At 41.2% G+C, this 27,430-nt stretch overlaps 1 protein-coding gene across 6 annotated transcripts; it reads left to right on the top strand.

Moving 5' to 3' along the window:
- The first annotated feature begins 334 nt into the window (after window positions 1-334).
- LOC129771704 (box A-binding factor) lies at window positions 335-27,410 on the top strand. 6 transcript variants are annotated; one of them, XM_055775634.1, is made up of 9 exons: window positions 335-674; window positions 7,460-7,613; window positions 7,680-8,420; window positions 8,489-8,638; window positions 8,701-9,000; window positions 9,057-12,449; window positions 12,516-12,888; window positions 24,326-24,577; window positions 24,640-27,410. In XM_055775634.1, exons 2-9 carry the CDS (start codon window positions 7,575-7,577, stop codon window positions 25,071-25,073), a joined length of 5,682 nt encoding a protein of 1,893 aa, XP_055631609.1. In that variant the 5' UTR covers window positions 335-674; window positions 7,460-7,574; the 3' UTR covers window positions 25,074-27,410. The 6 variants fall into 6 exon arrangements, with proteins under 6 accessions (XP_055631609.1, XP_055631614.1, XP_055631613.1 ...); XM_055775639.1 differs by lacking the exon at window positions 335-674 and adding an exon at window positions 996-1,197; XM_055775638.1 differs by lacking the exon at window positions 335-674 and adding an exon at window positions 3,345-3,559.
- The last annotated feature ends 20 nt before the right edge of the window (window positions 27,411-27,430 follow it).

Genomic DNA, 27,430 nt, shown 5'->3' with positions numbered 1-27,430 from the left:
TAGCCTAGTATAGTTTTCAAAGAGTGGTGACAATTTGAACATTGGTTATTGTCAATCTCGATTTTATGTCTATCTTCTGTTTCTAGATAGAACACATTATAATTGAGTACTTCAAGTAAAATCCTCTCAATATTTTGATTGAAATATAAAGTAATTTATCAAATTTTTCTATTTATATTCGTATCAAATCATAAGAATTGATGACCAGTGGGCATGTACCGTTATATGTTTGCGATATCAAACATGAGGATGTGAGCCGTCACGAAATGTTTCATCCGTTTGTTGCTAGTACTGTCAAAACCCGTTGTGTGAGCGTTAAATGTGTTTATAAACGACTGGTGGAGTGGTGCAAGTTTTTGTCTTCATTACTATAATCATTTGTACGAGTTTTTTTTAAACAGTTCGGATCGGTGCTGCACGTGAAATCAATAAACAATAGGGAAGCCCAGTGTTTGTTTACATTTGCGCCACTGGAGGACGCCGATTTCACCCGTAAACACGACATTCCTGTGCTGGCGAAACGTAGCGCACCGTGAATTAGTTTCGCCTCCTCTACTCGCTCATCTATGAATGAATGGAGAAAAACTATGTGTGGATGAGAAACATCGTAGGGACAAACTCGGTGAAAATCTGTTCGGATGTACTTCCGGGATCGGCTGTGTATCATTCGAAAGGTAGGTAGTTGAGTTTATCGCATGAAACTATAGTGTTTTGAGAAATTCATCCTTTATTCGGCGAGTATTTTTGTTACCAAATCAGACTTTTTTTTTGCTTTTCCACGATCTCCTTTTCGTGTATGATCTCTCTTTCTAACATCGCTCTCCTGTCACTTTCTTTCATACAGTGTTTACGCTGTTAGCCGCCGCACATCGTAACCAGTTAATGCAAGAATCGGCAAAAAGTGGCTGCTGGATTCGCGAATCTGCGATAATAAACGCACATCGTGTATAGATGTCCATGAATGTTTTCTGATTGGATTTTGTTGTTTTTTCGTATTGAAATTTGTTTAGTAATATTTCTGGTTTTTTGTGGTTTACTTAAAATTTGTTGTTTTTATTTACCAAATATAAAGCAGAAATCTCGCTTAAATTTTGAAATGGATCAACATCAACTATAAAAACCAATCGTAACTGCCGTGCCGTGATTTTAATTGACCGTGTTTGTGCTTTGGACAAATTATGCATTTATGTGCTAAAGGTAATATGATTGCACTAAAAACGCTAAAAACATCTGAAAGACACAAACAATTAAAATAACCGAAGTACGACTTCGTGTTGTTTTGACAGCTTTGTCACATCGGACATTCCGACCGTCGGAAGAAAGCGGCAATAGTCGAGTATCGGTGATTAAAAGATGAAGAGGATAGATACTTGAACAATTGTTTTAGCAATACATTCAGTGATTGAAAACTAATAGTGTTCATCCATTAACTCGACTTGTTTACAATTGTTACATTGGTCCTTTTAAAAAATTACGCGAGAAATCTAGTATTATATTGTAGAAAGTATTTGAAAGTAATTGAATCGTTTGTTTGAGAAACCTCATAAGTCAATTTGATGCACCTGCAAGAAAACGACAAAAAAACAGTTTTTCTCAAAATTTTGTCCTGATCCTCCTATTTGTTGGTATCAGGTTCGGTTAATGCACCCAGAACATATAATTTGAAACCACTTTTTCATCAATATAACAGTTTAAGCTCAAAATATAACGCTTTGAAGTTGGTGGACTTAAGGGGTTTCTCAAACAAACGACAAATCAGCTGTATATTTAGCGGTTTTGAAGTGATTCCTTTTAGTGTTCATAACGCTCATAACATGTAAGAATGGGGCTGTTCATAAGTTATATTCTGTATTAAAGGAGGAAGCGGTAAGAGGGGACGGATAAGTATTATCTGTTCCGGTTTGTATTTTGCTGTCCGCCGAACAACATACTTACGTTTCGGGGTCGTGTCCGGGTCACAATCCGAATCAGAAGACATTTCGGTTAATCGTTGAACATTGTTAAACAATGAACGAAATTGTATCGCAGTGCCGCCCGTGGTGATAATTGGAAACATGGAGTTATGAGGTTTCTCAAACAAATGAGTATTTGAAACCCCGATTTAAAGGTGTTCGTAGAACTAACTTTCTGAAATTTTGATGGACTCGAAAACTTCCAAAAAGTTAATTTTAAAAAAAGTGGCGTTTATGTGGTTTCTCAAACAAACGATTCAATTAAAATCATTGTATGTGAATCGCTTTGATTTGAATTTCAGTAAGTTTGGCTATCGATCTATACGCAGGTGTTTTAGTGTTTTATTGCACCCGTAGTGACGAAAAACTTTTGATTTTTTGCGGAGGGTCGTCATCATTGACATCGATACAACTCTACATTTGTTATTCATGATCCGCGAGCTTACCTTTCTGTGTTATTTAGCTTATATTCTAATGCAGAGATAAATTTTCATACAATATTCAACATACTGTTATATACATTTCGATGTTTAGTGAATAACATTTTCACACCCGACTTTCTCCTGGAAGGATTTTCTTAACTCTTTCGATGAGTCACGCATCGAGTAATCTCACTATTCTTATGAATTTCCTAGCGCTGCAAGTGTACTAGGTTCGATGTTGTCTTGGGCACGATCGATCCACCATGTGTAAGAATCTGTTAGTCTCATTTGGGTCAACTTTTTTGCGATTTAGATGCAAAAAAAACTCTTTAATGAATTCAATTTTTACAGCATTTCAGGAGAACCTCAAAATATGTTCTACAGAATGAAATACTTGCTTATACTTGGATGATGCATCACCAAAATGGTTCGTGAAAACTGCCAATTCTAGAATTAAAATTCTTGATCGAACAGATTTAACGTTTTTAGAACGATTAACGTTGAAGTGCAAATCTTTACTCATCATTTTCTCCAGCATAATATTTTTGTTTTGTAAACGAAACAACTTATATTTTTCAATAATGCAATATGAATTGGTTGAAATACCTTTCATTCGTAACATCACCCATTGTGCAGGGTTTGTTTTGAAGCCGCCCTCGTATCATCAGCAAATTTCCAGCCGTCCAAAAGAATTCACGCACACCAATTCATCGTAGAAAACACACGTGAGAAACTCACACCAGCGTGGTATGAAATTCTCGCCTCTCAATAGTTGAATGGCATAGGTATTCATAAAGTCGGGTCGAACTGTGTGTGTAATTCATTGATGTCACGAGTGTCATTGAAGTTCCTGGCTTATACAGGAGAAAAATACCGTTGTTACGTCAGTGTGTATCTACTATCACAGAAACCTGCCGATTGAGAACTTTGCATGTTTCTCTCTCATTTTTTCTGTCGATCCTTCGGCACATCTGTCAGTTACTTGTCAAAATCGAATGTGAAGAGTGTGTGAAAATTGAAAGCCTACTTATATTGTGTGCCAATTCAAGCAGGCCTTCGACAAGGAAAAGCTTCCGATTGAAGTTCCAAAAAACATTGTTAAGGATACGCTACCGGTGCTACTCCGCGGAATTGTATCCGATGAAATTTGTCCTGTGCATTCCTCGCTACAGAAAGTGAACAAGAGTACGTCTCACGAGGATTTTTCTATCCCAATATACAACACAACCAACAGAAGAGAAAAAAATAGCAGCAGCACCAGAAGAAGTAGGGTGCGAAGCTGTTTGTTGTCTAGTACCGATCTACAAGTGCGGATTTTTCTGTGATTGTGTAGCGAATTCGCAAAAATGAAAAAACTAGCGGCGGTCTTCAATACGGTACAATACTTCGTAAGTGTCTACATATTCGAGAGAAATATGTAGATATGATTTGTACTTTGTTATTGTGAGGAGTGTGATTGCGTTTATCGAAATCCTACCATGAAGCAAAAAAGAATTGAATTGGTCCATTAAGAAGCAGCAGCAGTAGCAACATAAACCAAGAGGAAGAGCTCAGAGAGATTCGCGTGTGTGAAAAAGGGACGTCTCTCGCCAACGTTTGACCGTGTGGTTGTGATCGCCAAGTGTATATTATTAAAGATTTCATTGCGTTTTTCATTCACGCAAAATAAGAAATGTGAGAACTATAAAATACATAGGAAGCAGCAGTGAAAATTGTGGTGACCTCCGTGAAAGCTCTGAAGGAATTCCCGATAATAGCCAGTGGATTACATCGTTGTTTGATAGTTTTCCGAATTTGCAATTAATGTTATATTTATTGTTGTGCGGAGGTGAGAATGCTATTTGTTGGAGCCTATCTACAATGGTTGGAGAAGAGATTTCTCTTTCAATGTATCTTCGTCCGCTCCCATTCAGTGCGTAAATTTCACTCTTTCAACATTATGCAGTTGTCAAATAGTAGGCTAGTGGCTGTCAGAAGAATAAAAGTGAGATTTGTTTTGGATCCTTCCCAAAAACAAACCATAAATGTTTGAGACAAAAACTGTCAGACAGATCAATGCAATAAATTGGTTTGTTAAAATTTTGGATAGTGAAAAAGGCGATCCTAAGCATACATCGAAGCTTCTATGTTTACACGACGGATAGCAGAATGTGATGTATATATGCTGTATGTTTTGCTTCTCGTGCTTTTATGTTGAGCGTTCACTTTTGAGAATGAGAAAATAATAGTAGGTCATCACATGTTTCTGAATCGGTTTCAATGTCGCTTTTACCGTGATACAGTGCTGCCATACCAGCTTCGTGGTTTTCGATCCAATTCGGGAATATCAATAGTTGCTCCCATAATCAAAGTAATTCAAATTTATGTAAGCTCGTATCAGAATATAAAGAAATATTACACTGAACAGTGAAACTGAAGTCATTTGAAAATTTCGTTGGACATTCCGAATCCTGTGGATTTCTTTAAGGAGACAAATTGTCACGATTGATACGCCCATACTTTGCGTCGATGATCGTTCGTATGAAGTTCAATCGATGAGAATCTTTAAATCCATGAATTTCCTGCTTCAAAAATGAACAGAGTTTTTGATGTAGTCACGAAAGCAAACATGGGAATGTAGGAAGAATATAGCCTGCGTGGAGATACATTCATGGTTTGAAGTCATAAATCAAGGAAGAAAATTGAGTTCGATCGGCTACTCAAAAAATCCGATCACTAATGGGTGCATAACCTTACACCTAGTGGGAGTGTAAGTTCTAGAGGAACTCCGCCGTCTCAACGTAGTATTACTTGCGTCATTTTCATTAGTACTTAGTTGAGATTTCTATGCCAAATAACACGCCTTGAATGCATTCTGAGTGGCAAGCTCTAGAATACGCGTGACCACAGTGCAAGTCAGAGGAAATTTCTTTGAAGAAAAATTTCCCCGACCAGAACGGGAATCGAACCCGAACCCCCGGCATGTTAGGTTTGACGCTAACCACTCGGCCACGGGAGCACGGGAGTGTAAGTACACCTTCCAAAAACTCGAGACTCATGCGTTGGTATACATCCCAGCGCAATACGGAGCAAAGATACTGAATCCGCTCGAGTTTAATGAAGTGTGTTTTTATAGCTGACTAGCTGACCCGGCAAACTTCGTCCCGCCCAAAATTTGGCTCTATTTACTTGATTCCTTCTCGAGTTATTCAGCAGTTTGTGTTTCACACAAGCGGTATTTAAGTATGAACGCTACAGGAGCGCAATTTTCATTATGTTTTTTTTCGTAATGAAATTTATTCTGAGAGCAACGTAATGGGGACGTAGTCCCCATCAATCGAGGATAAGGAACAGAGGCGGCTCTAAGCCGCTGAGGTGACGCAATCCGAGTCGGTCGGAAACCTGTGTTCCATCGATTGCCCGGTTAGTTTGAAATCTAGGAGACGATTCTTTAGTTAGGTCCGACAGAGCGTTAGCGAGCGTCGGACGGCATACATTTGCCCTGTTAATTTTTTCACTGAAATATAAATGATATATACTTAAATACCTCAAATACCAAATACGCTTTTTCGTAGCACTAAAAAATGATAAAACATTACATACAACAAGGCAACAACAATACAAATAATATTTGAATGCCAGTGCGAACAATAAAAATGCTATCTATTGTATTTCGGCTCCGGTGACGTTATACGAAAGTACGAAAGTACCCTGCAGACTGTTCATTTGTATGGCAGCCCCCTTCCTCTTAGAGAGGGGGTAGGTGTGTCAAACCACCATAGAAACATTTATTGCTCCCTGAAACCTCCATATGGCAAATTTGGTTAAATTTGCTTGATTAGTTATCGTGCTATGCAACCCCCCTGCCTCCTTTATAGAGGGGAGAGGAGTGTCGAAACACTATAGAAACATTTCGTGTCCCCTGAAACCTTCACATGCCAAATTTGGTCCCGTTTGCTTGAATTATTTTCGAACTGCTGGACCTGCTGGATTACTGGACCCATTCAGATGATCGACATATCGAATTGAAGCTTATAAGTTAGTTTTATTTGGAAGTATATTCTTTTGCGAAAAATTTGGATTTTCGTTTTTAGAATTGTTGATTGAGTAAGTTTTCCATAGTTTTTCTTAGTTTTCTAGATTAAAGATAGTGGGCGCTATATTTTTTTTATTATTTTTCTAGTGAACTGAGGATTTTTTACATAACATATCTCGATATCAGAGGTGCTATTTTTTTTTTGTTTTTGAGTTATTATTTTTCAAATTTAACATGTTTTAAGTCTTCGTTTGAAATTCCTATGTGACTATACTAGACCTGTGCGACTAGAATCCAATCTTCCCGCAAGTATGGTATTTGTTCAAAAAAGCTTATTGGTTTCAATTTGATATGTCGATCATCGTTGCCCAAAAAAAAAACACGTGTCGTTTTCCCATTTCATTCCCGACCTTGTAAGTACTTTGAAAGTAATGGTACTTATCTGTTCTTGAACATGCCACTCAAAAGTGTGTTATATGGAAGAGAAATGATTGGAATAACGACATTACATTATGCTTACACTGAGAAGACGATGTTCCTCTAGGCACGTAATTGTCAAATAGCAAGAAGAAGAATATGTGGAGAGTTTTTTTTTATCTGTATTATAGTGATTTTCAACTCATTTGGCTGGTTCATCACTTTTTACTTCCATTTTTGGAAGAATGTCGGGAGTGAGAATTGAACTCGTGACCTTTAGCGTGAGAGGCATGGATGTTACCACTACGCCAGATCGCCTCCGATATGTGGAGAGTGTGATGAGGAATAAACAAATGGAATGTTATTTCCCAGCTTAAAATAGCTCTACATACAAACATTTCCTTTAGGGTCTGATTTCTGACGCTTGGAAATTACGAATACTTAATGTTAATTGACCTTAAATCCGGTGATTGTGCTAAACATGAATGAGTAACGTAAAGCAGCCTGAATGGTTTGTAAAATATACCCAACACTGTTGCTACCCCGGAAAATAAATAATTAGATTTTTTTAAACAGGTACAACTTTTATGATATCAAACAAAAATTTTCAGCAAACAGATAAATATTGACAAAAACAATTCGTTTTTCCTCAGGTGTGATCCCAAGATGTCGAAGAGTCACCTAACTTAAGAAAATAATTCAGCTGCTCCGACGATTACATAATATATTGTGAATGTATAAATTAAATGCATTTTTGTACAAACCACAATGCAAAGCTTGGAACCTGCATCATGTCAAGAAGCTGATGTGAGTATATGACGATCCCCTGTCCTTTTACATTAATATTTGAACCTTTTTTTTACTTCTCCACAGTACATGTTGAATGATGCTTATTGTAAACTGAGGAAGTCTCCCTCGCGCCAACAGACGTTATTGATAGATCCACCGCCACAGTATCCAAGTCTACCTAGTCCAATTCTAAATGAAAGTACTCCACTGTTTAACACTAGCAGCAGCAGCAGCGCGACTAGTCCACTTCCTTCGTCATCCTCGTACGCACTGTTAAGTGGGTTACATTCGACGTCACCGCCAGCGACACTTCTGGCAACTCCCTCGTCATCTTCCTCCTGTCTCGGCTCTGTGAGCAATTCATCCAGCCAGCTGCTCAGATCATCCTCCGGCAGCAGCCCAGGGAATAGCATAGCGCTTACTAATCATCACCATCACTTCATCGACAAGAGGGGAGCAACCGATTCCGGCTACATCGGTAGCTCCCCGTCGAAAAAATCGAAGCTATCTTCCTCGGCCGGATCTCTAACTCTATCAGCATCAGGGTCGTCGTCAATCAATAGTTCTTCCACGGGCGCTAGTAGTTTTGCCTTCAGCAGTAGCAACCACCATACTCCACACTACCACCAATATCATGGAAGCAGCAGCAGTGGCCATCCCTATGGTTCCACTTCGTCTTCGCCGGTCACTTCGGGTACTGCTGGTGGCTCAACGACGACGACGTCGAGCGGAAATGCTAACTCGACCGGCAAATTCAATATTCATGACAAACTTAGGGAATTGTATCTTGAACTACTAGCAGAGGACAATACTGAAACTAATAGAGTAAGTTCTGGAACCTGAACAATTCTTACGAGCATGAAAAATTCATGTTTCACATGTTTCTGTTTCAGTTTAATTTAAGAAATTCTTCGTTTTTGTTGGAAATGCTGGTGTTGAGAGAGAATCTCAACACCTTAATCCTAAATCTTTACCCTGGCAATAAAGGATATTCGTTAGCATTTAGAAGAGGAACTGATCAATCCACTGATGGAAGTCGGAATGTAAGTTTACAAGATGGTAATACTGTGTTTGAACTGTTGTTAACATATTTTCGCTTAAGCAGATCTCAAAAAGTGGTGCTATTTCATCGGATCGGGCTGGCTCGCCGTCTTTGGGTACCCCCACGTTGGATATTAACGCGGAACAGTTGCAGGAGACCATTCGGTGGCCGTACGAAGAGGAGGAATTGCTCGAATGCGTAGACCGCGAAGAGCTGCCCCTGGTGTTGGTGGACATGTTCGAGAACAAGTGTCCTGGCTTGTTCTACTCGGGATGCGTCATAGCAGAAATTCGGGACTACAGACAATCGTTCCCAATTTTCACCTGCGATACATACCATGTGCTGCTAAAGCCAACGAATCAGGTTAGTGTTTAGGATGAATCTCGTAAATGACAAATTATAAATATTTCTTTTTGTAGACCTTGATCGCCGATGTGAATCTACTAACATCGAAGGGTGATTGGAGCGCGGAAGATAAACTCGCCCTCGAGAGCCAGCTCGTATTGGCAACGGCTGAACCACTTTGTCTCGATCCGAACCCTAATGTGGGCATCATGGCGATAAACCAACAGCATAGACGACACATTTTTAATACTATGCCGATTCGGCGTCAAGCGAAAAAATTCTCACAAGTCGCAATAAATCGCAAGAGGAAAACAGACCAGTTTACACATAACTTCGGGCTTGAGCTGAGTGATTTCATGACAAAGTACCGGGCGAAACCCCGTCAGTATACTGCCACCAAACGAAGTGTGGTTAGTTTCACACTGCCGAAAAAGCCATCAGACGTTAGTCCGACGGCGAGAGTGCCCAGCCTAGATCTACCAGAACTCTCAGCGCCGTCCGAAGTTAATGTGGAAAAATTTGCACGAAAGTACGATGGACCAAAGGAGAGCAGAGATTGCATTCCACAGCTTATTGAGGAATACATTCTGGAGACAGACCGCGTTGTTAATCGTGGAGACACGAAAACGTACCACATAAAGTTGTCTATCTTCCAAAGACCATCGAATTCCGAGTATTTGGGAGAACTTTATGTCGACAGGGACTACCGTGAGAATGAACGAAATGGTGAAGCTTGTCAGTTTACGCTGGGGACACGGGCACATGCTCATCGCTATATACAGCAGTTCACCGAAATATTTACAGAGGAAGGAAGAAAATCGGTAAAAATTACCCATTTAGTACCGGGACAAGTTCCAAAGGTGCTACACACAGCTGGTATGCGCGAGCAAAGTGTACAGCAACAGCAACAACAGCAGCAGCAACAATTGCAACAGCAACAAGCAATTCAACAGCAGCAGGCGCACATTCAGCAACAAATATCACAGATTCAGCAACAACTTCAGTCGCATCCTACGCATGCTTTAATCACGCGACTGCAGGCCACAAATCCAACCCTAGTCTCACAGATTGCTACAACCGGTGGCAACATAACTATCAATACTACTAATTCTAGCACGCTTCCTGGGAATCAGCGACAACCACAAGTGCAGCAGCAGCAACAGCAGCAACAACAGCAAATAATAACTGCTGGGCCGTCCACAAACATCATTACCATTGGAGGAACAGCGATCCAGCAGCACCAGCAACAGCAAATTCACATTCAACAACCGCAGCAACAACTTCCAAACCAACACCAACAACAGTTGCTCACTACGACAACTGGTCATCAGCAAATTTTCACCGCTTCTGATCCTTCCACAAGTACCAGCCAACAGTCAACGAATGCTACTATCACCTTGCAGCAGCAACCCCAACAACAACAACCACAAACACAACAGGTTCAGCAGATACAACATCAACCACATCAACAAACGCTCAGTTTAAGCAATGGATCGCTATTGCTGGTCCAACCCACGGGACAGATCTCAAACATAACGGCTGCACCAACATCTACCGGTAGTCATCAGGCTGGTTCAAGCGCAAGTGGTAACCAATCCGTCGGAACGCAAAACATTCAAGGCTTCACCTTTACCTCAGCTCCACAAACTGCCACCATAATCAATCAGACAGGTTCTGCAGGTGCAACAACTACCGGAAATCGTGTCCCACTCCTGGTCAGACTAGAGAACAAAGCAACGCAACAAATCCAACAACAACAACAACAGCAAACGCAGCATGTCCAGTCCCAACAACAAAATCAAAGCACTACCACAACCATTCATACGAACAATCCAGAAATTAATGCCATAGCTCTTAGCATCATGAACTCAGCCAATCAATTTCGCCAACAACAGCAGCAGCAACAACAACAACAACAACAACAACAACAACAACAACAACAGCAGCAACAACAACAGCAACAGCAACAACAACAACATCAAACTGTCAAATCCAACTCAAACGCTGCTATTATTAGCTTATTGAATAGTGCCCCAGCTGCTATGACCAACACATCCGTGCTAAGCAGTAGCCTAACAATCCCGGTGGGGAAAGCGACGACAGAATTACACCAACAGCAACAGCAAGCAACCCAACCACAGCAGCACACAATCCATCATCACCAAGGTACGGGAACTACCACAATATCTAGCAGTGCTGCGGCAGCACTTTTCAACAGCGTTGGGGGACGCAAAATCCAAATACAGCAGCAGGCGGGCGGCCAGAGGATATTGAATCATGCAAATCTGATTGCTGTCAGCAGTAACCCCAACAATGGAGGTTTAGGGCAAACCCAGTTGATCAATATTCAACAAGCCACAGCTAACGCGGGTGATCAGCAACAGGTTCAACAGCAACAGCAGCAAACAGGCCAGACACAGCCTTCTAATATACGAGTGACGATGTCTGCATTGGCTTCTCAGTTGGCATCACCGCCGGCAATTCTCACCACTTCTAATCTTCCGCAGAGCTTTAACGTTGTCGCTGCCTCTAATAATCCCACGGTTGCTGGTCAAAACTATACCAATCTAAGCAACAACACAACCAGTAAGCTGATAATCAATAGTACAAATCAACGAATACTGAACATCAACACGAATAGCGCTAATAGTTCGTCAGCTGCAGCGGCCGTTGCTGCCGCTCTAGGTGGTGCAATTCGACGAGTAAGTCAGGCTACAGGCGACGGAAGCGGAGGTATTCAATTGCAGATACAGGGTGCAGATGGTATCCGACGGATCGCAACGGGTACCGGAAACGATATTCAACTCCAGATCCAAGGTATATCGTCACCCGGGAGTGATCATTCGAATGCTTCCTCTTCGACATCTGTTTCTGCTGTGAATCCTGCCGGTGGGATTGGTGGACATAACGGTGGGGCTTCTGCAACCGGGACTGCTGGGAATATAATTTTCAACAATATGTCCGGGTTAAGCGCTTTGCTTGCGACCTCTACGTCATCATCTCCTCAGCAAGTTGCGACCGCGGCCGTCGTGGACAGTTCTACGCACAGCGTAACAAACACCTCCAATCTAGGCAGTAACAGTAGTAGTAGCAATCCTAGTAATAATAATTCAGCATTAATTGAAAGACTGACTTCATCTAGTAATATAAATCTAACAAATAACCTTCCAACTGCGAGTCCCGGTTTGCAGTTTACGATACCATCGCCCAAAACTCCCCAACAACAGCAATCTCAGCAGACGCATTTGCAAATACAATCCCCGTCGTCGTCAATATCGCCACTCTCTAGTCCTCCGCCGACGGTGACGCTTCATCCGCAACAGCAAATACAGCATCAACAGCAGCAGCAGCAGCAGCAACAACAACATCACCACCAGCACCAACAAACAACAGTAAATCTGCAGGGATTGAACTTTGCAAGCCTGCATGGGGCCATGGCTTCAATCCCGGGGCTGCAAAATGTTCAGGTTAGTCGCAACGCCTCAATAATGTTGGAGATAGTGAATCAACTTGTTTTTTTTCTTCTCCCGTAGGTTCAAATCCCTGGTCTGGCGCAGCCTATTTCCCTGTCACTCTCTTCTACTCCGTCCGCCAGCTCGGCTGCAGCCAATGTACTGAATACGTCGAACAGTCACGCAGCTGGTGCAAACAACACTGGCCTTCACCAGACCACCAGTCTGTTAGTGTCTGTTCCGGTGTCTAACTCTGGCAACGCTGGTAACCAACTGAATGCTCTGAACACAAATGCAAACAGCACTAGTAGCGTGGGTTCAACCGGAAGCACGAATGTCGGTGGAGCCACGGCCAATATTATTGGCGCCAACTCACAAACCACTACACAAACCGTGGTTCTCGCCAATCCACAAACCAGTGTCGGTGGGTCTAGTCTGCTCTCTCTACCAATTGGTAAGTATTCATATATGCTTGTGGGTCGGAAATGACGAGGAGCAAATAACGCGACGAAATAAATCAATTAAATTTAACTTTATTTCTGTACATGTGTTTACATACGTGAGGATACTTTTAGACTGACTTTGCTGCACTTGCAGTGCAGCCAGGTGCTAGGATGACTTATTGAATAGGGTCACCACATATGCCCCTCCAGTTACACTAAGAAACGAACTCTGTGTCCTGATTGTGTAACTACGGTTTTAGTGTCGTCCTGGAGATGACGCGAGATGCTTCCATCGAATATGAACACTGGTTTTACACGGTCGATGGATACGATATGCTTGTTTCCTCGAATTGAGATTTCGAAAAATTTTCCATTCCTTTTTAAAACCTCGTAAGGTCCCTCATATGGTTGTTGGAGCGGCTTCTTTACCGAATCTACTCGCAGAAAGACATGGCTACAATCTTTCAATTTTTGGTGTACAAACGCTTTTTCTTCCGCATGGTGGATCGGAACTGGTGCATTTAACTCGCTGAATGTCTTGTGCAGAAAACTTGATAGCTCTGAACGATCGATGTTCAGTGTTTGCCAAATGATCCATTCACTGAAAAAATCGCTTTCGTTCGTTCAAATATGATCATACAGAAATCATTTCCCCCAGCGGCATTCTTTTGTTGTTATGTGTTGCAAATCACGACACAAAAAAGAACGAGACAACTCGGTTCGCACTTCATGATACACCGACACGCAAACAGAACCATCATATACGCTTTCGGAGCAGAAAGTTTATTTTCTTCTTTGCCTATAACATATGCATATCGACCTCTCCATGCATCGTGAAACAGCAGGATCGTACGGACTACGCAAAACGAATGATTCATATTCAGCTAATGTAGCAGATCCTGATTATTAAGTCTCAGAGAGTGCAAACTATATGATTATTTAGCTCGATAGAGGCTAAGGGAAGGGTAGACAGATCATATTTTCCATTTTTAACGCCGCTACCCCTTGAAATATGTATATTCATATAGACCGCAAAGTTTTACTGGCAACACCGCTCTCTTTTCCCATTCGTTGCTCTCCGCAAATAGTGACCGAATGATGACGTAATTTTTCTTGTATCATTTATTGCTTTGCACTTGTCTGTGCAGTGGGTTTCGCTATACTGAAGCGGGGCGATATATGCGGTTCAAACTTGTATGCAGGCTTCGAAAATGGTTTGCGATGTTTGATACAGCTCGAATATGCAAACAACAGTTTCTCTCTTGGTTTAATCTTGTAATGGTACACAAGTGATTACTGTCATTCATACAAGTATCTGAATGATCCTCTCATATTTGGTTATATGTTCGTGAGAGGTTACTTGCGTGACACAATGTGTATCATTCGATTTTGATCGAAATCCAAACACTGTCGATGTTTGTTGTTGGATGGTCGTAGAATTCTCCCGGAATTCTGAGGGCTTGACCGTACACCAACTCTGCAGATGAACATTTTAAGTCTTCTCGGTAAGTGGAGCGAAGTCCTAGTAGTACTAAAGGAAGCCGATCATGCCAATTCCGCCCACCGGCACACATGAGGGATGCTTTTAGAGTTCGGTGAAATCTCTCGATAATTCCGTTGGACTGTGATGTACACCAAGCAATCGCGTGAGATCCTTGAAAACCTCTGACTCAAACTGCCTCCCTTGGTCTGATGTGATCGTCTCTGGAGTCCCAAAACGAGCTATCCATCCTGCGTAGAGAGCTTTAGCGACGGTTGGCGCAGTCATTTCGCTAAGTGGAATCGCTTCCGCCCATCACGAGTAACGGTCAATGATGGTCAACAAATAACGATTTCCACAAGAAGGAGCAAGTGGTCCAACGAGATCGATGTGTATGTTCTGAAAGCGAGCTTTGGGTATCTCAAAAGTTGATGAAGGTGCTACGGTGTGCCTTGTTACTTTTGATAATTGGCACTGCTGACATGTTCTCACGAATTGGTTGATATCTTTGTTCATGCCGGGCCAAATATATCGAGCGGTGATCAACCTTCTTGTTGCACGAGCACCTGTATGAGCTAATCCATGAAGTTGTGTCATTACGCTGTTTCGATGGTTTTCTGGAACATAAGGACGAAGGTTTTTGTTAGTAGATACATCAACAACCAACGGTGAGCGCAGATGAGTAAATGTCCGGAGCTCGAGTTTTAAGGAAGAATTTTTCGACGAAGGATTTTTTTTTAATTGTTGGTCATTTTGTTGATCTTTAGCGATCGCATCGAAATCGATCCCGGTTGTTACCGCATCAACTATAGAAAAAACATCCGCAACGATGTTGTCTTTTCCACTTATGTGGCGAATGTCACTTGTGAATTCCGCTATGAATGCCAGATATCGCTCCTCGTGGGAGAGACGGCTACTCGGATTCGTGGTCAAAGCACAAGTCAGCGGGAAGTGATCAGTGAAAATGGTGAATTCTCGTCCTTCCACTAAATGCCGGAAGTATTTCACTGCTAGATGTGCAGCAGTTAATTCTCTACCAAAAGTAGAGTACTTTTTTTGACTAGTAGAAAATTTTTGAGAGAAAAATCCAATGGGTTTCCAGCCTTCACCATCGTATTGTTGCAAGACAGCGCCCGCAGCGCTGTTAGATACATCTACCATGAGCCCAAGAGGCTTTGATGCGTCGGGATAGTGAAGCAATGTTGCCTCGGCTAGCGATTGTTAGCATGAGATGTTTCTTGGTCCCATGAAATTTTTCTGTTGTAGTTTTTTCGATTGTCAGGAACTAGCTTTCGTAACTGCTCTTGAACTTCTGCAGCATGTGGCACGAAACGTTTGTAGACATTAATCAATGCCAGGAACCGGCGCAAATCCTTCACCACTGTTGGTATATTATATTCAAGAACAGCGCGAACACGTGATGCAATGGGACGTATTCCGTCCTTATCAGTCAAATATCTTAGAAACTCTAACTGCGGTTTCGAAAAAACACACTTTTCGGCATTTATTACAATGCCGTATGTCTTGAGGCGTTCGAGAACAACTTTGACGTGTTCCTTATGCTCAGCCATGCTTGCTGGCGCTATACAAATATCGTCGATAAACACGATAACGAAGTCCAAATCTCCGAAAAGTTTGTGCATGAACCGCTGGAAGGTCTGACTTGCATTGCAGAGGCCAAAGGGCATGCGCATAAACTCATACAGACCGAAAGGAGTGATGACGGTCGTTTTTGGAATATCAGTAGTTTCCACCGGAATATTATAATACGCTCTGACAAGATCCAACGTAGTGAAAATGATCTTACCTTGGAATCTGTTGACAAGATCGTGGACGTGAGGTACGGGGTACCTGTCAGGGATTGTAGCTTTATTCAAGCGCCGATAATCGCCCACAAACCTTCATTCACCACTTTTTTTGGGAACACAATGGAGAGGGCTTGCCCAGCTGCTGCTCGAAGGGCGACATATTCCCATTTCGCACATAGTTTGGAACTCGTTTTTTGCTGCTTAAAGTTTTTCTGGATGCATACGACGCGGCTTTGAAGCCACCGGAGGCCCCCGTGTAATTATATGATGTGTGACATCGTGCTTAACTTCCTGTTGAATTGATGACGGAATTAATATTTCTTGATACGATGTCAGCAAGTCTCGAAACGGATGTTGAGCGTCCACCGCAGTTATTCTATGGAGAGGCACTTCCGACAAACAACCAGTAGTTCGTAGTTCGTTCGTTGTCTCGTCAATCAAGAGCCGGTTTTTTAGATTCACTAGCAATCCAAAATGTGCTAGCAAATCCGTACCAATGATGGCAATATTTACATCTGCTACTAGGAAGCGACACTCGAAACATCGTCGAAGACCGATATCCACTGCGATAAATTTACTCCCAAAGGTCTGTATTTTTGTTCCATTTGCTGCATGTAGAATAAACGAAACTGTTGCTCCTGCTCTATCCTGTCTTGTCGCTGGAATGATGGACACATCCGAGCCTGTGTCAATGGGGAAACGAATCATGCTTGTTTTGTCGAAAATTACGGATCGGCGGCTTTGGACAGTGCTACCCACCTGTGCCGATTCAGGCGGGCAACCAACTAGTTTTTTTTGACGTGTGAATGAACAAGGCTCTCTGCAACGATCTGCTCGATTGCCATATTTACCGTGGTACCAGTAAACGTCTTCGTCACGGGGTCTCGAGTTTGAAGAAGATCTACTACGGTTTCGTACTGGGGTAGTCTTGAGGCGTCGAATTTCGGCTGTAAGAACTTCAATTTCTTCCTTCAGATTGGTGTAATCAGCATTCTGTCCAGTGGGTTGAGCTGGAATCTGAACAGCTGCGGTAGTGACCGTAGATGAATCGATCATTTTATCGGCCATTTCTGCTAGTTTCTGCAAACTTCCATCACTTATGCTCAGTACCACTCGAACATTTTGCGTCATCCTTTGGAGGAATAGCATTTTCATTAATGCATCGTCGACGTTCAATCCCGTGGAGCTTTCCTGCATATTGGCGATAAGATGTGTGGGTCGAAGATCACCCAAATCGCAAGAATCAAGTAATTGTTCGAGTCGCGCCTGTGCGAAAGAGCAAAACGAGCATTCAGTCGATCTTTAACTGCATCGTATTTATTTTCAAGTGGAGGATTTGACACTAAGTCTGAGACGTGGCATATTACGGACTGATCTATTTTTGCAATGATGTTTCAAAATTTTGTTTCATCTTTCGTAACCTGTGCCAGATGGAATTGCGCCTCCGCCTGTGCGAACCACATGTGTGGATCGTTCTTCCAGAAATCTGGCAACTTAATTGCCACTGCTGCAATATTTTGCTGCGCTGGAGCTTTTGTTTATTGCTTCGGAAAAAAGCAAAATTATCCGATTGTCGATTTAGTTTTAGCGTTTTTTCGACTGGAGTCCGTTTCAATTACGTCGGGGTCACCAAATGTGGGTCGGAAATGACGAGGAGCAAATAAAGCAACGAAATAAATCAATAAATTTAACTTTATTTCTGTACATGTGTTTACATACGTGAGGATACTTTTAGACTGACTTTGCTGCACTTGCAGTGCAGCCAGGTGCTAGGATGACTTATTGAATAGGGTCATCACATGCTACACAAATTTGCAATTGCTTTTTTTGTTATCTTGAGCATAGTCTCTCCGAAACACTAGTCGATTTATGACGTTATGATGAAGTTATTCTCGATTCAAAACATCAGTTAATGATCCAATTTATCAGCATTTGTGGAAGATTTTGTTTCATCTTCGATATGAAGAAATCTGTATTTTTACGAGAGGCAAGCTGACTGGAACATAAATATGCAAGGGATTTCTGGGCACTGAATGTGAGATTTTACCTCAAGCGCAACTCATTTCGGAACATCAACATACTGTGATAGACTGCTATTTCAAGATCGTTAAAGCCCAAATTATGTCTGCTGATTTGATCAACAAGGAACACATACCATTACTTCCAAGTGACCCTGATCATAAGTTGATACCCGGGTAGATTTCGCAATTTATAAAGGGATCCCATTCCAGAAACATAAGATCCACACCACATTACAATCGATCGCAATGCGAATTCATTCACAGCAACATGTTAAATTTGTGCCTATCCATCTGCCGCCCAATTCTCGTGAAATTGATTACCAACTGGCAAGTCTTTTTGAACAATTTCCTGAATCAATATTTGTTCTTTGAGACTTCGACAGTCCATCAGCACTTTACGTCGCTAAAATATTGTTCGAACACTACAACGAAGGATCGGCAACATACACAACTAAACAATTTTCCAAATAGCGAAAGAAAATGGAGAACGTAGTTATTCCATCCCAGCGACAGGCACGCACAAAGAGTACAACCTCGACTGTATCCTTAGTGGACTCCATTGGGCTCTCGACCCGTAGAAAGATACCCGTCACGAGTGGGTCTTCTGATTCTATTAAGCATCCAACGTTACAACGGCTACCTTTTTCAACCAAAATCCCATTGTTAGAGCTGCTAGTTTGCATTCGGAACAGTGGCGTTTCCCGAACAGCTCTGGACTGCTGATCCGTCGTAATAGCGGGTTTCCCCGGTTCCGTACCTAGTGTTCACGCTAGTATATCGTCCTACTAAGACAGAAAACAAGATAGTCGCAAATAAATCATCGTAGTGAAATGTTCAGTAGCAAATAAACTATCTAGTAACCCGTAATTTACGTGGAACCGAAAGGTTCGCCAGGATGTCGACTATCTTGAAAATCCTTTAAAATCAGGGAATATCAGGGAATTCAAACAATGTCAGTGAAAATCAGGGAATATCAGGGAATTCCGTCACCAATCTGGAAAAAATGAAATTCCAACAATTAGAGTTCTGATTATTGTAGTTAATAGAACATTTTGAGTACACCAAAAGCTGAGAAGGTCTAGCTAATATTTGGCTTTGTTCCGAATTCTAAATCTGAGCTCGATGAAACTTTGTAAACTATACTTTGCCGGTGGTTTTGGGGAGTCTTTGAAAGACTACAAAGAGGCTGCAAATGGATCTGAATGTCAGATTTTAGGATGAAGATGTAATGGATGAATCGTTACACGACGTAATTGTTCTTGGAATGTTCTCAAGCATCAGAGATTAACTTGCAGCTTTTAAAGAATGTCTGAGAACTATATATTCGAACAAACTTCTTCTTGTGTCGATAGATGTTGCCAATGTGAATTGGCCATATTACGCGAGTTGTAACTGGGCTTTAAAAATGGAGAAGAAAAACTCTTGAATTTGGGTAGCTTCGGATTGCATATTTTACTCGGTTTGATTGATGGATCCAAAAACTCGCCAAAATTCTTGAAATCTTGAAAATTTGTCTGGGATGCAGATCATCACTGGTTTCTCTGTAGAGGTTGAACGAAGAAAACTTTGGATAACGCACATAAGGGACCCTAAAGATTGCAAGAAAAAGCATTTCGTTAAAATCGAACCGTTTCGTGACATTAATCCGAATCAAAGTAAAAATGACTCATTCTGTACTAGTGTTTAAGGGACCTTCAAGATAACTTTGAACTGTATTAGTGAATCTATTTTTTAATCTTTAACGACACTTCTCAGTTGTCGTTAAACTCAATTAAAAATCACAAACAATTCATTTATAGGAAGATATCGACAGACGTTCTTAAATTTAATTGTTTAAGTTAACTAAATATTTTAGGAACTATAGCTAAAGTACTAGTAGAGAATTTAATTACTAGTCTACATCTGGAATTTCTCTGAAAAATTACTGGACAATCAGGGAACATCAGGGAATTTTTTTAGGGTTTTGAGTCGACACCCTGTTCACAGAAAACGCCTTCTAAATCATCGAAGTGTGGCAAGTCCAAACATCTCTGGAATACTTTTTATTCGGATTTTCAACGAGTGAAGTGTTTGGTCGATCGGAATATAAACACGTCGGGAAGTGTCCGATTCCAGTTCCGAGCCCGCCAGTCGTCGATATTCTCCCGTAACACCTTTTAAAAAACAAAAACCGGACTTCCAGCTTCCAGACAGTTGTCGAACTGTTTTTTTTTGTTTTCTATTGTCGGCACCAGCGGGCGGCTTTCGGTCGGAATCGTTCCATCCAGCCGCTGTCTATCTTAGTCTCGTTCGGCATCTCCACTAAACACAGTCTCCGCCAAGGGCCAATACCACTATAGCTCAATATAATAGACGCAGTCATTGACACCCAACAGGGGAAAAAGAGCCAAGCCGCCGTCGTTTAGGAGGAACAGCCACTGGGTGACCCGTCGCTGTCTGACCCTCGTTCTTTTTCATTTCGTTTGGCAACTGAGAGCGCAAGTGTTTCGTCCATCCCCGTCGAGGTACGGCTCCATGCTGCCATCTACAACACTTTCAGACAAATCCTAGGAGACTCACTATCAGCTATACCCGATTTTTCCCCGTCATCTTAGCTCCCGCCGGGCTAAACCACGAACTGTCTTTCAATAATTGCTCTTCAAAAAATAAACCGACTGTCTCCAACGAACGTCCGAAAATCCTCGGCGATAAATGCCACTGGTACACAAAGCTGGGCTCAACATTTCTTGGCTTTAGTTGTCAAGAGAAGCATCCCCCATAGGCACAAGCAAATAACCACCAACCTATCGATTATTGCGGTCAGAATAGAAGCTCCGGTTCCGGTGATCATTGCCTCTGTTTACCTGCCCTGTGACCAGATCCCGGATATAAGACGCAAGTTGCTAGATGTGTTCGAGAACTCGAAGTATTTTCGAACCGTTCTGGGGGACTTCAATGCTCACCACCACAACTGAAGGAGAACATTATCGCTGATTTCTTCGAATCGTTGGAGCTCTTTGTCCTCAAAGATGATACTGACACCTTCTGTCGAAGTCTTAGCAGTTCTGCCATCGACATTTTCGCAGCCAGCATTGACTTGGTAGCTAAACTGGGGGTGGAGCAAAGCAGGTGACTCACATGGAAGTGACTACTATTCGATTCCGATCATCCCCAACGCATCGCTGCCTCAATCCACCCGAGAATCAATTAGGATCTTAGACAAAGCTGGTTTTTTAAAGTTACCTACAGGGTTTTATCCAGTCTTCTCATCGCCAGAGACAATCTGACCACCATGCAGAAGTCTAATGAAATTATCACGAGATGGCTGAATTCGCCTTCCTCAAGACAAAACCCAACCCTGGGAAGAGAACGCTGCACTACTGATCTGAGGACATCAAACACGAGATCAAAGAACGGAGGAAGTTCCTGCGTGCGACGGATTCGGAATGATGTGAAGACTAGCAATGAAGTGAGAGGACTAGCAAGACGAGCAATACCAGACAGTTGTATTGGTTTCCTGTATTGTGAATGCCCTGAATGCAAAGAGAAGATCCCATAACCCTATCCAAGCGAATGACACGACGTACAGCAACCCCGTCGACACCACGAACATGCTAGGAGAATACTTCGCTGAATTATCCTCAAGTTCGGAATACGATTCACAAACACAGCGGACACAAACACAATCGATTCGTGGTTCCGAACTTGGTGGAATATAGTTGCCACTGTCGTTAACCCAAAAACTTTTTTCCGCTGCCTTTCAAGCTCCTGCTACATAATTCGTCCGAATCTATCTTCGACAGATTGGTTTCTTTACAAGTTGTAGACAAAGGAACTATGAAATTGATTCGTAAAATTCAAAATATTGCAGTTTAACACGTTGAGTGCCACGGTTTTATAGAGATTGGATGGATATTTATAACCGTGTTAGGACCATCGTTTCTTATCGTAATGGTAAGGTATTTCTGTTCGAAAGAGAATGCTTATGACCTTATATGCTTATATTATTTACCTTTATTATCATACTATACTGTCAGTCACCGATGATGTGTTAATAATTTTGATTTCATGTAATTTTAATTTATAGCCCAATATAATAATTTCAATACTCGCATCGTAATCCAATTTCCAAACATTTTTGATGGTGAATAAAAACAATTAACATTCGTTCCAAACGCTCGCCGATTGTTTGGACCATTGGATCGAACATTTACTTCACCGTGTAGCAGCACATTCGTCATAACATTTGTCGATTCATTGAGTCAAATGTTTGAGTAAAACATTCGAGTCAAACGTTGGACGAGTCGTGTTGCACCGGCACTAGAAAGGTGGTAGCTGAAGCCGGAACGAATCTGGATTTCACTAGTTCTTAAGACATAGGCAGACTGGGGGTAGACGACATCCTTTTGGTAGTGGTGGGGAATCCAGGCTGCTATCACTGCTATCGAAGAATGGGCTGTCAGAGGACGTTTTCGACTTTCGGCGCAAAAGAGAGGTTACCTGGTGGTTTGCCGTCATAAACGTCCAGATTGCAATTCGGTAGTCAAAATTTACAACGACCGCGCCCTAAGACGCTAAGCAGAGTAGTGAAATCATTCGATGCATGGTCGAACTAAATCATATGCTAATGGGTTAATGACATATCTCGCGGCTCTGTTAAGGTCGTTTTTGCAGGCGCAAACCAGTCAAGGAGGCTGAAAGTATTACTGGATAATTGACAGGGGTCTATCAATACTTCATTTATAATCATAACATAACAATTATGGTCAAATTGTATACAATGGCCTATCGAGACGCTCGCACAGCAAATGATAACACAAATGTACTCATTGGACATCTAGCTAACTGGACAGACCTGTAATCATTCTTCAGAAAACATTCGCTGCGCTGCACTTTAGTTTAATTTTCATAAGCGCGCGTTCATAAAAAAACGTATTCTCTCTTGATACGGAGTGTGCCAAATTCATAAACACGAGAGCGCCGAATGAACACAGCGCAGAATTCAGATACTAAACATCGCTTCTCACTTGTGTGTGATTCGCGATATCAAATTCTAGCGTCCGTTTTGTTTTCCTCGTTTTAAGCAAATAATAAAAACACCAGCGCGCCTTCATACCATCGTGATAAAAAATAACTTAAAAAAGTAAACAAACCAGATTCAAGGGCGGTGTAAAACAGGTATAGAAATACTGTACAAAGCACGGCGCAAAACTCGGTGCAAAAACGATGCTGACAACAAAACCTTTCATCTGTGTTTCGGTGCGTGCACATTCGTCAGAGCGCATGTGTATACAAAGAGTGAGAGCTCAACTGAGTACAAAAAACTTGTTACACATCAGCACCGCTTTGCACACTGAAGATTGTCTGTAATGCGACACGAATAATTGGACTTTTTTGTAAACATCCTTTGTGCAAGTTTGTACAACATGATACATTTTTAATGCGTTTTTAATCTAGATTATGTATTTTGCACACTTTCCTAATGATTATTTTTTAGATTTTCAATCATTTTCCTGTTTTTACTTGTTTTCCACATTGTGTTGTGTTTATTGATAAGTCCAATTACAGGTCACAATCGCCTCTAACGCGACACTGAGTACTGCCTCGGTATGTCCAATAAAAGGCGAATCACTGTATATAATTTTTTGCGCTGATCAGTGAAAACCCTGTCCCCATTCTTCATTTACACCAGGCCTGTAAATGGAATCTCTCTTTTTCTATTTGAATACTGCTGAGGGTACTCCAGTGATTCTTGAGGGAAAGTATCATCTACCCTCGGCAACGCAGCTCGGCTTCGGCAGTCGTTGTGGATGGTACCGTTTATATTGACGACTGATGAAACGTAGACGATTTGTGTTCGGTTTATTGTGTGACTATTGTAGTATGCACTGGCAGAACGGCCATATTCTTGAGGTAACTCAGTTGATGAGTCATTTCCGTTGATTCGTAGACGCACACTGAACCTTCAAATTACTTCCCCTTTTGGTCGCCCTGATTGTTTAGATCACCAATCACAATTTTGTTGCCATGTTTTGTGCAGAAATATATCCACGCTATGGATAGCCTCGTATCCTGAATCTGCGGAAAAACAGCGGAAACAAAGTTGTACAACTAAAACAAATTGTAACGAGTTTTCATATTCATTTCCATTTTTTTGCAGCTCAAATTGTAACCTCTGGAATGAAAGGACTAGGACAGCAAAGTATTCGTTCTGGAACGCCTCTTACTGTAAACACGGGTCAACCTGGTCAGCAAATACAGCTGCTCAACATAAGCCAGCGACCACGCAGTGGTCAGCTTCCAGTGGTAACATCGGTCACTACGCCTATTACTGCTAAACAAATTGCAGCTCGCGTCGCCCAGCACCGAGGAATGGCTGGTTCAACGCTGAAAATCGCAACACCAATATCAGGTAGTGTCCGCTAACATGTACGATTGTATATTTTAATTAATATTTTTTTGTTTGCTTGACAGCTTCACATCACGTTCAACAGTTGGGTCAGACTCTCAATGTGACCACCAATACTGGTTCTAATCAATTGGTGATGACAACCACACAGCTTCAGTTGAAACTGCAACAGCAACAGCAGCAGCATCAGCAACAACAGCAACAGACTCAGCAGATTATTGCTACTGCAAACCAACCCGCCGCCACACAGATTCACATTCAACAGCATCAGCAACTTGCACAAGCTCAGCAACAATTACAGCAAGTACAAGTTCAACAACAACAGCAACAGCAGCAGCAGACGCAGCAAATCAGTATCATCAACAACAGTGTCGTATCGCCACTTCCTCTGCCAACCATTACTCCCCCGCCATCCACACAATCCACGCATCATCAGAATGTTGTTAATGCGTTGGCAGGTAAACACCGACGAAGATCGGCAGCAGATATCAATAAGTAAGCTTATCGTATGTTCCCCTTAACGTATCCGTATCCCTTCCGCAATATTGCAGCCATGCACACCTACGCAAACACACACACACACACATACAATTTGAGAATCCACTCACAGCTCTTTTAGTCACTTTAGATGTACATAAATAAAAATTAGCACCATCTCTCTTCGTTGAGATGTCGAGGTTATCCTGCGTGCAGCAGTGTTTAATTTGTCGAAAAAAAAGGATTTTTTAAATTGAATTCTCAAACAAAAGGAACGTAGCGTGGTTTCAGAAGCCGGTTCTCAGTTTGACCGCTATGAGATAATAATGGAAGGATAAACACACAAATCGTCATCTCGAATACGGTGTTGCATGAAAATTTTCTACCAAGTGCAACCATTGTGTTCAATGTACCTTGAGATTAATTGGAAAACAGCTATTTGGGATGATGATTGAAATGCGTAAATGGTCACGTTATTGGTTCTTGTAGGAAAAGGTGCGAAAAGATGCGTGACTGAGGCGGTGTAGTATTTTCGTTGCTCGTGTTTAGTTAGGATAGATAATTCAAAATTTTATTTGGTTAGAAATATGCAATGGAATAAGAGGTTAAATTTTATCAACTGGCATGATATAGTCTAAAGAATCAGGAATGATGGTTACCCAAAATTTAGTAATTTCTCTAAACTCGACTTTGTACAATTGGAAAATAGACAGCGATTGTGTTAGCGGTAAATTGTACAATAATTTGCGATGAAAGTACAATCTATCTGTTACGAAGGTCAAAGGCTCGTTTATTATGTTTCGGTGGAATTCTCTCCACCCGAATGAGTGAAGCTGATTTTCGTTTACCGCCACGAATAGGCTATTTCTGAACTGAACTATCTCTTTTTTAGTCTGTCTTTCCGATATTTATATTTTGTGTAAATATTAAGTTTGGCTTAAGTGTATAAATATTGGATGTTATTAATAAAATTATTTTTTGAATATAAACTGTTTATTTGTATATCCTCGATTTCACCTTTTTGTATGGCAGCGGCTCTCATAGAACCTCATCAGCGACAGGCTGAAAAGCTGCTCGATCAGTGCCAATAAAAACAGGATTGGGTTCCCCGGCCAGGTTAAAGTCCTAATGTTAATTAAGACCTGATCTAAAAATATTGAATTTTATTCCGAATTATAGCACTGATACTATTCTGCCCTTCTCTCACTGATATTTGATCCTATTTGATCCTATTTTTGTTTTAAATTTTTGACGAATAATTTAGTGAAACGAAAAATACTGCATCCGCCTGTTTTGGAACACGAAGAACACATTTTCGAAGCATATATCGTGCACAATATTATCCACCAAGGTGTTTATTCTGTTGAAAATTAGAGAAAGAGAGCAAAAAAATGTCGGGATAGATTGCAGAGAGACTAGGACAGCAAGGATGGTGTGCAAATGTATGTTGTGATAAAAAGTAGAATGCTTGTAAATAGTAGGCACTGCAAAATGCAACAGATGAAAATGTCATTGTTGGGTAACTAAGACGAGATAACAGATGCAGCACAGGAATTAAGTCATCGCAAATCGAAACACGGAGATGTGTTTGTTGATATTAGGAAACAGAAAGTAGCACTAAGCGGCGATATATTTACGTAGTTTCATGGCTGAAGCAAAAAGCATCCGATTGTCAGTGTAGAGTTAAAATCGAATTGTGCTGATGAAAAGTCGTTAGTGTAATAATATGAGTGAAAAACAATGGTGGAAATAACGCTACTAAAATTGTTTGTTAATAGTTTTTAATTTATGAAAAAGTGTGGTTCTGCTGATATGATAATGTAAAGAAAATCGAATGAATGAGAATCACAAGGCGTAAGAAATGTGAGATTTTTGTTTTAGCTATGGTATCGTTCGTGTGTATAATACTCATTACTAAGTAATGAGAGGTGGAAGAATTGAATCAGCATTGCTTCTCACAAAACGATCTTCAGAAAAGCATCTAATGTACCATCTAATCCCCTAAGAATATATAGTGAGCGTATGGGATAAGCTTTCCTAGTTCATGGATGTAATCACGGATAATCCTCTGATAATTAACAGATTCTTAGTTAGCGAAACAAGGAGCTCTCAGTTTAGCTCCAAGTGGAATTGTATTCTGTACAGTAAAGTAATTATTTCTTGTTTACAAGTTTGAAATCGAGACAGAAAGCTGAAATTACATTATTTGCAAGTTTCAACACATTGCGTTTCTTTCTTCTGTAAATAACAGGTTTTGTTCGCTTAATTTTAATTTTTTGATACATTAGAAACATAGCAATAGGAGATTTGAGTAAATCTTTTTTACGCTTTATTTAGGAGAATTCTTCATTTTTCAATAGGAAATCGGTAATTTCTGAG

This window comes from Toxorhynchites rutilus, chromosome 2, assembly GCF_029784135.1.
Source record: "Toxorhynchites rutilus septentrionalis strain SRP chromosome 2, ASM2978413v1, whole genome shotgun sequence".
In the NCBI taxonomy this organism is placed as follows: Eukaryota; Metazoa; Arthropoda; class Insecta; order Diptera; family Culicidae; genus Toxorhynchites; species Toxorhynchites rutilus.
This window is presented reverse-complemented; position numbering and strand designations above follow the sequence as displayed.